Source organism: Macaca thibetana, chromosome 12 (genome assembly GCF_024542745.1).
Source record: "Macaca thibetana thibetana isolate TM-01 chromosome 12, ASM2454274v1, whole genome shotgun sequence".
Lineage (NCBI taxonomy): Eukaryota > Metazoa > Chordata > Mammalia > Primates > Cercopithecidae > Macaca > Macaca thibetana.
This window is the reverse complement of record NC_065589.1, coordinates 27,713,603-27,728,724: the sequence shown is the minus strand read 5'-3', so window position 1 is coordinate 27,728,724 and position 15,122 is coordinate 27,713,603. Positions and strand designations below refer to the sequence as shown.

At 37.2% G+C, this 15,122-nt stretch overlaps 1 protein-coding gene and 1 long non-coding RNA gene across 2 annotated transcripts in view; one reads left to right on the top strand and one right to left on the bottom strand.

Moving 5' to 3' along the window:
- Nucleotides 1-15,122, bottom strand: part of ABCA12 (ATP binding cassette subfamily A member 12) — a 308,829-nt gene that overhangs the window by 16,778 nt on the left and 276,929 nt on the right. Inside the window, exons 41-48 of the mRNA XM_050751315.1 lie at nucleotides 10,978-11,032; nucleotides 10,231-10,408; nucleotides 8,623-8,738; nucleotides 7,154-7,313; nucleotides 5,799-6,052; nucleotides 2,831-3,035; nucleotides 1,044-1,153; nucleotides 600-741 (exon numbers count right to left, since the gene is read on the bottom strand). Of these exons, the coding sequence (XP_050607272.1) occupies nucleotides 600-741; nucleotides 1,044-1,153; nucleotides 2,831-3,035; nucleotides 5,799-6,052; nucleotides 7,154-7,313; nucleotides 8,623-8,738; nucleotides 10,231-10,408; nucleotides 10,978-11,032 (1,220 nt within the window). The remainder of the gene's footprint in view (nucleotides 1-599; nucleotides 742-1,043; nucleotides 1,154-2,830; nucleotides 3,036-5,798; nucleotides 6,053-7,153; nucleotides 7,314-8,622; nucleotides 8,739-10,230; nucleotides 10,409-10,977; nucleotides 11,033-15,122) is intronic.
- LOC126932467 (uncharacterized) overlaps nucleotides 1-15,122 on the top strand; it is a 158,505-nt gene that overhangs the window by 142,293 nt on the left and 1,090 nt on the right. The window contains exon 4 of the long non-coding RNA XR_007718197.1: nucleotides 14,419-15,122. This exon is cut by the window's right edge and continues 1,090 nt beyond it. This is a non-coding gene — a long non-coding RNA (uncharacterized LOC126932467). The remainder of the gene's footprint in view (nucleotides 1-14,418) is intronic.

Genomic DNA, 15,122 nt, shown 5'->3' with positions numbered 1-15,122 from the left:
GTCTATTTAAAACTGACCTAGTATCAAAACGTTAGCACATTAGGAATCATGGGTTCTTGTAGTTATTTCTGTAGTTAAATAGTCCTGGCAAATAATGAAATCCTGGTTGAACTTAAACAACAGATCCTCAGGATTGCAAAAGTAGAAGAAACTGCCCTAAGGGTTAGCCATCTCATTAAAATGGCAAATAGTTGCAGTGAGATATAAAGCCATAGATTAAAAACCAAAGTGGAAACTAATCTATTTTACTTGGGCGTTTTGCCGTTAACTCTTTGTGTCAGTGCTCATCCAAACACTACAAGATGTACAGGCATCACCAGCCAATGCTCAGCCCACAGCCTAACGCAAGTGTGATTCTCTGTTTAATAGTTCTTAAAAGGGTAACTGAACAAACACAGGCCAAGGAGCTTCTACACCTAATTTCATAGGTGCATATATAATACACATGACCAAACTAAGAGGGACTCGCTGCCATTGCCACTGCCAGAAGGAAAATGACATAGTTTTCCAGGTGGTTTTGTGGGGAAATGGTGGGGCGGGGGACAGAAGCAGAAACAATAATGGTTTCAAATTATGTAGTTTTTCACACTTGTACTCACTTCTTTAATATCCTTTTCTGGAATTCCATGTACCCTGGCATAGAAATACAAATGTTCTTCCACAGTTACCAGGTCATCTAACGCATCTTCCTGAGGACAGTAGCCAACTAATGAGCTGTGAGAATCAACGTGACCCAGAGATCTGAATTGAGAGAATAAAAAACACAGATGAATTTCAAAGGATTTATCCCTCCTGGTTCCCAAATGCTGGGAAGGTAGCTCTATTTTGGTCATGGTGGTCAATGACTTTGATAAAAAGGGATAAAATAATCCCACTATCAGATTCACATTTAAAGGTTTAAACATTTCCACCCACCTTAATAGCTTTGTTCTCCCCTAAGGATTGAATACTGTAACCACAAAATAACATTAAATGTTCATTGCAATTATTTTTCTCATTGAAGTACTTTGTACTCGGTAAATTGAAGCATTAGTTTTTCATACCCAGTCTTATTTCTGATCAGAATGTTTCCACTTGAAGGAATGATGTCTCCGGTCAGCATCTTGAATATAGTGGTCTTTCCTGCTCCATTCACTCCAAGAAGGCCAAAACACTGGTTTCAGGGAGAAAAAGAAGATGTAAACCTTAATCCAAACCAATGACATACTGCTTTTGTATCTCTCCCTCTTCTCCCTGGGTGAAAAATTACCAAGATAAATAAATCACTGGAATTATTCATGGGTAGTATAGTGCTCTTGATAAAACTTCCTCTTTTAAAACAAATAGATACTATGTATTCTTTTTCCTTTAACCATCTGAACATGTGTGTATACACACACACACACACACACACACAGAGGACCTATTTTAGATATTATATTATATCATCCCTCTATGTGACATAATAAAATACCCCACAAATAAGATCTGCTAACCCAACAAAGTAATTATATTTATAGATTTCACATTATTCACACAAAATCACAACTTTACTGAATACGCTATTGAGGCAATAGTTTCTTTGTACTGTCAAATAAATTTGATGCGTGTAGTTTGCAGCTCTGCTTGGAAAACTAAGTGGCACAGCCATATTTGCTTTCTCTTTTCAATGCTGCTTTAATATTGCTTCTGTGAGAAGGGCAAGAATATAAATAAATAGATGCAGTCCTAGGACCTCACTTCCGAAAACGTATGTCTTTATGATGTTTTTTGAGGAGGACTGGAAATGAAAGGGTGAAGACAGCACCTTGAACAGGCTTCCTGACCAAAGTCTACCCCAGAGCAAGTAGATAGTAGTTTAGGAAGGGGCTCAGGACTTGCTGTGTGGTAGGACTTGTTGAATTCCCTCTGCCAAGCGGGAAGACTCATAGGGTAAATAATATTAACTTTGGCACCAACCTAATACCTGGACATATGTAAATTATATACACAGTCAGCCCTCCTTATCCCTGGGTTTCTAACCTTTAGATCCAACCAACTATGGATTGAAAATATTCAGTGGGGAACAAAGCATCTGTACTGAACGTGTACAGAGTTCCTGTGTTCTTATTCCCTAAACAATACACTATAACTACTATTTACATAGTATTTACATTGCATTGGGTATTGTAAGTAATCTAGAGATTACTTAAAGCATACAGTGGGATGTGCATAGATTATATGCAGTACTACATTATTTTATATCAGGGACTTGAACATCTGTGGATTTCTGTGGATTTTGATATCCTTGGGGGTCCTGGAACCAATCTCCCATGGATATGGAGGGATGACTCTATATGTGTATACATATACATATATATGTGTATGTATATATGTGTGTGTGTGTGTATCTATATGCATGTGTGTATTTTTTCCTATGGAAATATTCAGATTAACTTTTATATTTCTAGAAAAAAATTATGGAAAAATAATTAAGATTTTTTTTCTTTCTTTTTTTGAGGCAGAATCACTCTGTCACCCAAGCTGGAGTGCAGTGGTACAATCTCAGCTCACTGCAGCCTCCACCTCCCAGGTTCAAGTGATTCTCGTACCTCAGCCTCCTGAGTAGCTAGAACTACAGACGTGCGCCACCATGCCTAGCTAATTTTTATATTTTTAGTAGAGACGTGGTTTTACCACATTGGCCAGGCTGATCTCAAATTCCTGACCTCAAGTGATCTGCCCACCTTGGCCTCCCAAAGCGCTGAGATTATAGGCATGAGCCACTGTGCCTGGCCAATAATTAAGATTTTAATTTGTCACACAGTATGCCAATGAAAAGGACAATTAGAAACAAAACACAGTTTCTTACCTCTCCAGCAGGTATCCCAATGCTGATGTTGTTTACAGCTATAATCTTTTTGTGGATAAGTTGGTAGGTCTTTGTGAGACGATAAAGTTGGACCAGGTCAAATTCAGCCGCACCACTCTCAACTCTTAATCTCTCAGCCCGCACATCTTCATCCTCATCTATTGTCTCCCTTACATGTGAAGAATTAAATTTTCTGAAGAAAAGCCTAAAAATGGACCCAGTGATTTTACATCAATGATTTTGAAATGACATTATTCAATTTTGACATGTTTTGATGGGTTTTCATGTTGCTAACAGTGTACTAGTTATCATTAGACTTCTTTTACATTTGTAATGAATTATGCTACTCAGATAACCTAAGAAATCTGTATAGACCCTCTTCACTGTATTCACCATGATATTTGTGAAACAGCTTTTGTTCTCCATGCCTTAAATGTTTACAGATCCACTGTTAAGATTTATAATTCTAATTTCAGTAATAAGGAAGTGTTTGAAGGTTAGTTCCTGAGAGAGGGAGTAAGGAACTCCAGAATCGTTAGGAAAACTCATCATCTACAAACCTAAGACCAATGATCACCTTTAAAAAAAAAAATCCTTTCAGCCAGGTGCAGTGGCTCACCCCTATAATCGCAGCACTTTGAGAGGCTGAGGCAGGCGGATCACCTGAGGTCAGAAGTTCAAGACCAGCCTGGCCAACCTGTCAAAACTCTGTCTCTACTAAAAATACAAAAATTACACAGGCATGGTGGTGCACGCCTGTAGTCCCAGCTGCTTGGAAGGCTGAGGCAGGAGAATTGCTTGAACGCGGGAGGCAGAGGTTGCAGTGAGCCAAGATCACACTACTGCACTCTAGCCTGGGCAGCAGAGCAAGACTCCGTCTCAAAAAAAAATTTTTTTCAATTAAATTTAAAAAGCGTCTCTACTTTTTATTTTTTAATTTTAGAAACAGCATAAGATCTGCCCTTTTAACAAAATTTTAAGTGCACAATACAGTATTGTTAACTATAGGCACAATATTGTACAGCAGATATATCTACTTTTATAATCATCAATAATATGAATGCTATCATTATTCTGTACTTGTTTTACTATTAATGTCTCACCTAGGATTTAGCCAATATTTTAAGGTTATCAGCCCTCCAAACTCATTAAGTCCCAAACCCACCTTGATATCTTGGCTAACAAATACCAAAAAAAAAAATAAAAAATAAATTAATTAATTAAAGAAATCAATCCAGGTTTTCTTCCCAATGTCCCAGTTTCTTCTGAAGAGATCCCCAAAGACCCCAACCGTAATGTTTCTTCTAATCTTCCTTATTCCAAAATCATGTAGTCAGTCTCCAAATACTGGAAAGGCTTTTTTTTGTTTTTTTTTTTTTTTTTTTTTTTTGAGACGGAGTCTGGCTCTGCCGCCTAGGCTGGAGTGCAGTGGCGCCATCTCAGCTCACTGCAACCTCCGCCTCCTGGGTTCAAGCGATTCTCGTGCCTGAACCTCCCCAGTAGCTAGGATTACAGGCACGCACCATCACGTCCAGCTAGTTCTTGTATTTTTAGTATAGATGGGGTTTCACCATGTTCGTCAGGCTGGTCTCGAACTCCTGACCTCAGGTGATCTGCCCGCCTTGGCCTCCCAAAGTGCTGGGATTACAGGCATGAGCCACCGCGCCTTATAACACCCTATCATGGATTATTTTCTGCCTAGTCCTATAGGCTTTTATCCTTCTCAGCGAGATTTCTCCAGGAGCTAAAACTGCTCCAGGGTCTCTAACTCTTCCATTCCAGTCTGCACTGCATCTACAAAATTACATTTCGTCAAGCACAACTTCCTCATGTTTTTCTCATTCAAAAACTCTTAATGAATGTCCATTTGTTTGCTGAATAAAGCCCAAACCATATCTCTTTATCAAGCATTTAAGAGATTCCATAATCTCCCAACTGCATGTTAAACTGTAACTCCTACTTTTTTCTTACATTTATTCTATGTTCTAATTAAATTATAATACTTCTGTCTTAAATATGCTCTAATATATTTCTCTCTCTCTGCTCTTTTATTTCCTCTCATTATTTACTTAAAATTTTATTTTTCAATAGATGATACATGTACATGTCATTAAAATTTAAATGGTACCGAAGAATATATAGTGAAAACTGGTCATCTTCAACCATGTGTCTCTCTCATCAGGAGAGGCACTCACAATTAGAGATAGTCTATGGATATGTCTGCATAAATAATTCTTTTCTGTTTAACTTGAATGGCAATCTACTTTACATATAGTTCTGAACCTTGCATTTTTAAATTAGTAAATATTAAAGACACTTCCAAATGTTACATAGAGAACCATATCATTCTTTCTAATGGCTGCTTAATGTTCTATTAGTCCCTAAATGAAGGACGTTTATGCTGTTTCTATTCTTTTGCTATTGGAAATGGTTACTATGATGAATAACTTTAAACATACATAAGTCTGTATATCTGTGAGCATATATGTAAGCATTCCAGAAATGGAATTGCTGGGTCAATTGCATGTGTATTTCTTCTCATTTATGATGCTGTCTTCACTTTTTCTTAGTCTTCTTTTCCCAAACTCATTGCCAACATGCTCCACACTGAATCCTCTTTCCCCATTTCTGCCTAGAAAGTGTTTTCCATTTTCCCAAACTCAAAGACTACATCTTTTGTTTATGTACATATTTTCACTTCACCACTGTATCTTAATCTTTTTAAGGTTAACAACTGTGCTTATTTAATTTTATTCCCTCACTCAACAACAATAGTTGCAGTCACATATTGAGATTTGATACCTATTTACTAGAATAAAATAGTGAATTATGCTAGAATTTTTTTTACAGTTTTTGAGCCAAACATTTCCATATTACCAATGGAAAAGCTTAGATTATTGACTTCTTTCTCAATAGCTTGAATTGAGTTCTGTTTTAGATGTCAAACGTATGCTTTCTTTACATTTACCTGAGTTTCTTTATCAGGGATTCATTGATTAAGAGTCTCAAGAAAAAAAACATGGTGCCCTGAGAAACCAGAGCCACAAACATTGCACCTAGTTTATCCATCTCAAAGGTTTCATTTGGGTATTCCACTCCATATGCTTTTAAGAAGTCTAGGACCGACTGTTGTTGAGAAAGTTCAATCAAACCGTAGCCAAAACAGAATTGTGGGAAAATCAGGAAAATGCGCTTGAGGGTTTCAGAAATAAGTTCTAAAGTCTGAAATAAGAGAAATAAAAATAAAACTCAGTGTTAAGCTTCCAAAAAGCTGATAAAAATTTAAAAATAGATGTAGACAAATAGTGAAACCTAAAAAGCTTATCTAGATTGACAATTATTGCCCATGTAGGCTGAATTTGCATATAACTATTTAGTATAGTAAATCGTGGATGTTTATCACCAAAATACAAGCAGAAAATCATTATATGAGGCCACCTTTAATGTTGGACCTAATCCTGGAGGCAAAATTATTTCTAGACCTGCCTTTAATCCCAGGAATGTAGGGCTAGCCAGCATGTTGGGGTCTGACACAGGGTATCGTTATGTGCCTGAGGGAGGGAGGTACTTGGTACAGTAAAGTTTTGGAACTCAAGATAATCCCTACTTGGAGAGTGACTAAAATGGTGAAATGAGGTAGAAGAAGAGCCAACATGTCTCCAAGAGGGGCAAATAGCTCCTTTTCACATTATTCACACGTGGGCCAACAACTTCCACTTCATGAATTTTCTTCCTTCTCCCAGAGTATGCTTGTCTAGTCCTCAGTTCACTTCATTTCCTCTCTATTCTTTTCTGTTCAATTGCCTGGCACTGTTAGTGCTTCTCTTCTCACTAATCGTAATTGTCAGCTCTGAATGGAAAGTGATGCTTACAATGAAGTAGTCTCCAATACATGATTGAAAGGGGATGAATTAAGTTTTTTCTCTATGAATGTTCAAATGAATCGAAGCTCATAGTCATATAACTAAGTCATTGTCCTTGTCACCACCATACCATAAGAATTTGTTAATGAGGAAGATGTTTAGCTGACCAATGGTTGCGATTTCTGTAGGGCCGCACAATACATCTGATTTCACCTCCATCACCCCATTCAAGCCCTATCAGGTGTCAATAGTTTTGACACTCAGTACATACAATGATAGGCATTAACTTAGATGAGGCCCAAAAAGGATTTTAAAAGCTGTAGTTTCTCCTCTCCCAAATTTAATAGAATCAAATGATATTCTTCTTTTTTATGCAGAATAAATAAAATCTTTCTATCTGGAACATGTTGAAGCTTTTGATAAATTCACTGAAATTTAGCAGACTAATAAGGGACCTTACCGGATCATTAGGCTTTTCCTTGGAAAGAAAGTATACCACTGACAGGGAAACAATGGAATTAATGCCAAAAAATAAGTTGACACAGACATAAGTGATGAAGGCCATTCCTGTTTCATGGAAGAGTCCAGCCAGCAAGTACATCCAAGAAAATGTTGCATACCTGCAGGTTAAAAACACGATGAAATAAAATTATGCCTTGGCCAGGCATGGTGGCTCACACCTGTAATACTAACGCTTTAGGAGGCTGAGGCAGGTGGATCACTTGAGCCCAGGAGTTTGAGACTAGCGTGAGCAACTTGGCAAAACCCTGTCTCCTACAGAAAAATACGAAAATCAGCCGGGCATCGTGGCATGCACCTGTAGTCCTGGTTATTTGGGAGGCTGAGGTGGGAGGCTCACCTAAGTCCGGGAGGTCAAACTGTGGTGAGCTGTGATCATGCCACTGCACTCCAGTCTGGGTGACAGAGTGAGATCCCGTCTCAAAAAAGAAATGCCTTAGTTATTCTATTTTACAAAAAATAACCATTTAAATGGGCTTCCAAAGTAAAAATAACCATTAGGGATGAGTTGTCAAGCCTTGTAACTAGATCTCTCTTTCATTCCTTTTTGACAAAAAAATCCAAAGAGTGTTTTTAAAAAACAGAAAAAAGCCTCTTTTAAGAAACCTTGAGTAGTTCTACATCATTAAAACTACAAATTAATCTCTCCTGAATATGGTATTATCCCACCTAGGCAAGCCTTTTTGGTTGCTCAGAAATATGAGTTTAATCAGTATAAATCTTATAATTTAAAGTTGAGGAAAAGTAATGACATGGTTCAAGTCTAGCTGAGCAGAAAGAGCATGCTTAGAAGCTGGCTAGCCTGTTTTGAGCAAAACCTTGAGCAATTTGGGGGGCAATTAAATAGATCTAGAGACAGAGTTTCTGCATCAGCTACAATTGCTAATTAAGGGTTACTACCATGTATTCAGGGCAGAAAGATTTGTTATGCTAAGCATTGATTATATGAGCCTGTATTACCTATATTAGCTTACTATAGAAACAATATTATGTGTGTCCTTAGACATCTATAAAAAGATAAATATAAATAAATATACATGAATATATATGCACTTTATAATGCTATGTATACTCATATAGTCAATACATAAATTTATACATGTATACATATTTTCTAGTCATTCGAAAGCTTTCATTTTATGTAAATGAGATCACATATGTAAATTAGAAAGCATGACACTTGGCACCCAATAAATGCTTATTAATTTTAGGTATTACTATTAATAACATTAATTTTCAAAAGTATACTTTACAGTCTATGGACTAGCAAGTGCAATGTATTGTTAGTCTCACTCATGTCAAATGAAACCCCAAGACAATTGTAATTTAGCTAATGAGATTTAGTCCTATTTGTATCTAGGGGCATTTAATTCTATTAATTCTTCTTTCATTGTTTAATCAGCAGCTTACCCAAACAGGAGAAGTAGAAGAGATACGGCGCCTAGGTTGTTTTCACTGTAGAATGCAGGTAACTTGAAAATCGCAATGATACCAATTGAAAATGCTACAGGCACCAAGTAGAAAACCTATGGAAATATTTAAAACAATGTTTAATATGTGACAAGCATTTTTCAAAAAAAAAAATCAATAACCCATCTAGTTTAAAACTCCAACAAGTTGACCTAGAAAAATTTGAAGAAATGAATTCTTATTTATGTTCCCATTGCTTGTAACATTCAACTTATTTTACATTGATTTCACTTTAGAATTTGTCTCCTGCAATATGAGGTTAAGCCAATCTCCATCTTTAACAGATATACAAGGAGTCCCTGGTGTTCCTGCCTTAGGCTTTGAGACTTGGGATGGTTCAGTGACAGAGGTTCAGTGAGAAAGATAAGACAGCCAGGTATCTTGGTATTACATTCAGTCCTCAAAGTATTGATTTCATTTTGAATCCTGGAACTCTCTCAGATGGTTGATTTCTGAAGCTTGGTTATCAGTGTGAACCACTCTGTGCAAAGCAGCAGGGCATCGGGTCCCACATATCCTCGTAATCACAGGTATATGAACAAAGAGCTTAGCATTTTGTTGGCAAGTAGAAATATTAAATGCTGAGGAGTTTGCAGGAAGATGGACACAATGAAGGTGGTGGCAATTTAATTGGCAGGTCGGGGAAGAATCTCCTAAATTGGAATGAGCTCCAGATATAAGACAACAGAATCCTAAAGTACTAACTAGACCTTCACAGAAGTATGTACTTGAAATTTTCTTAACATTAAAGCTCTTGTTAAGTCCTGAACAGTCATTACTATTCTTTTAGATTTGACTTCTACAACAAACACATTTTAGACCTCACTGGATACATTAACAAAATGGATAATGCAGTTAATTACTCTCCAACCCTTTAAGCCAATGATCTTGACAGCAACTCAGACACTTTCACCATAATCACCAGGCAAATGCATACCCATCCTGGGCTTTTGGCCAACATTGGTATGTTTGGAGTCACGAACAACCATCTGAACTTGGGACCATTTTATGCAAATGAGAGAGCTATCAGTGAAATACATTCCTTCTTTTTCCTACTAATCTTCTTTAATGTGTCATTAGCAGGGGCTACTACTTCACATTTTTCACTATTAGTTGATTAAATTTTTATAAGCTTGATTGTTTGGCACAATTAGGTAAGGGTATGTTGCTGCTAAGCTTCTATTTCTCCACAGGACTGACAGTAAGACTTCAGCATGCTTAAAATCATCTGGCGGATCTTTTTAAAAATGCATATTCTCCACACTCCCCTCCTAAGATATGGACTTAACAGATCTGGAGTGGGGCGCAGAAATACACATTTTAAGTGCCCTAGGGAATCTGATCTAGTCCACGGAGATGAGGGCAGCTAGGTTATCTTTCCTCCAACCACTGGATAAAGATAAGCCTGACTCAAGTCATTTTCTTTATTTCCTGTCGTTGTCACAACGATTTGAACAAACTAGAGTAAATAACTCTTGAATAGAAAACTGATGTCTTCTATCCAAATTAATCTTTTATTTCCTGCAACGAATGGCATACGTTACTCACCATGTCATAAATGAAGTTTGTTACCCAGTAGCATGTCACACCAATGCCTGAAATGTGCTGCAACTGTTTGGCTTTGGTTTGATGTTCCCTTACAACATAGGTGACAAAGCTGGCGGTGGTGACAGAGTAGCCCATCAAGATAGACAGTGCCACTAAAATATCGATTAAACTGCTGATTCTAGAGTGAGCAATAGGGAGAGGAAAACACACGTAAGTTTTTGGAACTCTTTTCCTCTCAGAAAGATTCATAACCAAAACCATCAACAAAACAGTACAAGAGTTGGCTGTGACACAAATAAGGCATCCTGCAAGGCAGCCAGATAATATCTCCAACGTGACTCCGCCGTGACCCCAGAATAGATGTAGTTCTAGTGCATCGGAATTGACTAGGGATATTTGATAGAAAAACCTCGGTCTCCAGCGGTTACAGAGTCTGTGCAAGGGATGTATCCTTCTTGAGCACAGAAACCATACTTATTTGCTATGCAGGGAAGTTGAAGTGATGTAGCACTTATCACTTGACTTATAAAAGCAGCAAACGCTGTGAGTCTGCAGTCAACAAGCTCTACTTGGCAAGCCCACTCTACACCCTTGCAGAAACTTCCTTTTATCCCTGTCAGTGACATATTACCAGCCCTTCTAGATTGACATTCATTCAGATACAACTGTGATTTCCAATTACAGCACTTTATACAGAGGCTCAGCCATGTCAAGGAGAAAGTAGTCATGCTAAAGATATCTGCTTACGTGGCTTGTTCTTGATCTTGCACTCCTGGATAAGGATGGCTATACATGATGATGCCTTAAAGAAGAAACAGTTCTTCTATTAACAGGTATTTAGTTAATCAGAAATACCAATTTTTAGATGAATAATATTCAACACTTTCCTCCTTATATTATCATCTAAACAATTTTATTTGGGGGACCTTTTTATAAAGGAAAATTATTTTTCCCCTAATCCCATGAATGCCATACGATTGGTGGCACTCACATAAAAAGAGGTTTTTCACATTGTGTTTAGAACCTTTCGGAAGGGAACGAGAATTTATATTTCTTCTTTTTTTTGAGACGGAGTCTTGCTCTGTCACCCAGGCTGGAGTGCAGTGGTGTGATCTCGGTTCACTGCAAGCTCTGCCTCCTGGGTTCAAGCGATTCTCCTGCCTCAGCCTCCTGAGTAGCTGGGACTACAGGTGCCTGGCACCTCACCCGGCTAATGTTTCATTTATTTATTTATTTATTTATTTATTTATTTATTTATTTATTTATTTATTGTATTTTTAGTAGAGACGGGATTTCACTGTGTTAGCCAGGATGGTCTCAATTTCCTGACCTCATGATGTGCTCGCCTTGGCCTCCCAAAGTGCTGGGATTACAGGCGTGAGCCACCGTGCCCCACCCCAAGAATTTATATTTCTTATATTGCCTTTCTCTCTAGTGTGTTATATTTAAATAATTATGTTCCATCTTTTCCTTCTATCTGGTCATATATATGTTTGTATTTCAACAGCACTTCAGAAACGTACATTTAAATAAGCAATTCAAAGAGGGACCAATTATTTATATGAGGATCCCTTAAAGAGCAGATAGTTACTTCCTCCATCCCTCTTTAGTGCTGTGTCTGTGGTGGGGAAATAGTATAGCCTGAGCAGACTCCTCCTTCCCTTTTATTGCTTCTAAGATGCTTATTTTTCTAGAGCTCTACCACAGTAGGGTTTGGGAACTTCAGCCATACCCGAGGCCTTTTCACTGAGACATAAATGTCTAAGAGGATTCAGAGATACTAGCTGGCTTCAAAAAAGTGGTCACTTACTTCCAATACAGTCCCAAATTGTGGGGATCTCCCAGTATTGCTTATGCTTGAGTAAAAAGCAAGGCTCTTTTTTTCCCTTCCTTAGGGGACCTTGGTTAGCCAAAGTCAAAAATGAGCTGTCAACAGTTTCCCAAAGGAAAAAAATGTGAAGGTAAAGTATGTACTGCCTGAGTGACTGTGGAAAAGAATGGTAGAGGATGCCATTGAAGATGGCTCCTAAATACTTGTTCCTATAGTGTCATAAACTAAGTGGGAGCTTTCTCACTTACTGTTCATATAGTATTAGCTCATTGTACTAGAATGTTAAGGCCCTTGTGCAGCACTGAATATTATAGATGATTCTAAAGGCAGATTCTCTCAAGTTATGTTTATAATTTTTATTAAGTAGAATGTAACATCTTTTAAAGTTGTGTTCTGCAACTGTTGTATATTAAAGAAAAAATATATAGTTAAAAAACTAACAACAACAACAAAAACCAAGTTGATTTATAATGTTAATCACATCATTGGAGGCATATATTTTTCTTATCTTTTGTATAAATTAAGGGGCCTTTTTATTTATTTATTTATTTTTTGAGACGGAGTCTCGCTCTGTCGCCCAGACTGGAATGCAGTGGTGTGATCTCAGTTCACTGCAAGCTCTGCCTCCTGGGTTCATGCCATTCTCCTGCCTCAGCCTCCTGAGTAGCTGGGACTACAGGTGCCCACCACCACGCCCGGCTAATTTTTTGTATTTTTAGTAGAGGCGGGGTTTCACCGTGTTAGCCAGGATGGTCTGGATCTCCTGACCTCGTGATCTGCCCGCCTCAGCCTCCCCAAGTGTTGGGATTTCAGCCATGAGCCACAGCGCCCAGCCTACGGGGCCCTTTTTAACTGAGATTCAGTTTTTCTAGGGGCCCTACTTAAACCCTAATGCTAAATTATTATATAGGCAAGGGAGAACTTTTATTTCTGTTTTGTATTTCAGAATCAAGAAATACTCTATTTCACCAGAGAAATCCTTGCAAATACATTTTACTCCACTATGCAAAATCCTGTAGAACCAGTTTTTTATACATATTTTTAGCTGAAAGATCAAGGAAATGTGTCACAGTTGGGGACCTATATCATAATTATCTCTGTAGGTTCTACAGCATCCAGCATGATGTCCAAAGTAGAGAGACTGGTCAATAAATGCTTTTAAATGAACTCAAATCTTAAAATTTCAATTAATATTTTTCTCACATATAATATATATTAAAAATAAGACATCTTCTGATGTCTCTACAGTTATAAACCTTAAATTAGATGCTTCCCATGGACCATTGCTTCTAATGCAACAAAGTAAGAATAAACACTGGAGTGGAAGGGGCAATGTGTTAGTATTCTCGAAAAAGAGCCTTGTTGTATAACACTTGTTAAGGAAAACAAGCAAACCTGTATTTTCTGAGAAGAAAGAACAGAATTTTAATGTTATATTAACCACTAGAGGGAACCACATGAATAGAATAGATATTGACATTGCAAAGGAAAGCTAATTAAAAGACTTATTAGCATGTTAGAATTCAAAGAAAATCAATTTTACAGTTAAAGTAAAATCCCAATTCATGCAAAATCTAACAAAGATGCCTTCAAACAACTAGTGTGTTGAGGGAGGCAGTGGGAGAATAATTGGGTTGATTGTTAAAACCAGTAATACTATTACAATGGTAGACCTCATATATGCATTAAGAAACAATAAAAGTAAGTTAGGGTGATGCAGCATTTCTTCTTTGAAAGAGATCGGGTTCCTTCCAGAGAGGGTGGAAACTTACCACTTCTGTAAGTCTATTTAAGAAAAATTATTAGAGGCTAGAAGACATACTGTTACTAATATCTATATAACTCAAGCTACATCTTATATTAGTTTTAATTAAACCAGTTTAGGGTCAAAATAAACTTTATGTTTTAGAATTCCTAATTCTTTATACTCTGTAATTTAAAATATAATGTTAGGAGCTACAACAAGCCTGCCGGAGTCTAGAGTGACTCAGATTGCCTTAGTCTAAATAAAGAGCACTAATTACAAAGGAAGCCAGAATACAGTTTTTAAAAAGCTGACCCTTCAAAAGCAGCATTGGTCTCTTGTTCTCTTTATCTTTGCTACATTTTCCCCTAGTTATTTCTATAGTTCTTATACTTTCATTGTCTGTCTCAACAATGAATGTCTTTTGCTCTGAATAAAACACTCTACTGAAAGTACAGTATCCAATAGTATTTCACACCAGGTTACACTAGACCCAATTCACTTTAGTCATCATTTAATTTAATTTACCACTTTTGACTTTGCTCTTTATTGATACTCTAGATCTAAGGACTATCTAGATCTAAAGACTATTCTTCTTGGTTTCTCCTACTAGGAAAATGCCAAAGCAATTGAGAAAAAAAATACTGTTTTCTCTGAAATGAAGACTCTTCAAGATCCTGATGCTGGAATGAGTATTGGACTTTTTGGTCTACTTCTACAGTCACCAGTACATCTGGCACACACTATGATGCCCAACAGTAGAGAGATGAAAGAAATGTAGATGTTGGCATTTCTAAAAGAGATGTTGTATCTTTTATCTTACTTAATAGACTATTAGACTATAAATCTCAATCTTGGCCAGCAAATGTGTTTGCCAGCTTTTCTTTATTCTTTAAAAAAAAAATTGTAGGATCAGCATGGAAAAATAATTTGAGCAAGGCTCAAGAAGATGACATGATCTGATAAACAGTAATTGAAATATGTATATGTTTTAAAAGTCTGTTTCAAATTTCAAGCCTTATTTTAAAAACCATGTGAAAGCCTCTTGTGAAACCCAACTGAAGTAGGCATGGCTGAGTTCAGAGGAGCAGTGTAGAGGATTAGAAAAATAAACAGGCAGGAGTGAGACAGCCCTGGATTCAAATCCCACTTCTAGGCCTTAGAGAAATGATATAATAGTAGGGGATAATAATAGTCACCCTGAAGACTGCTGTAGGGATCATCAATATTTCATATAAAGCATGTCATATGGTCAGTGCTCAATGAATGGCAATGCTTTTGTCCAGTTATAGAATTTTTTAGTATAAAAGTTTTGTC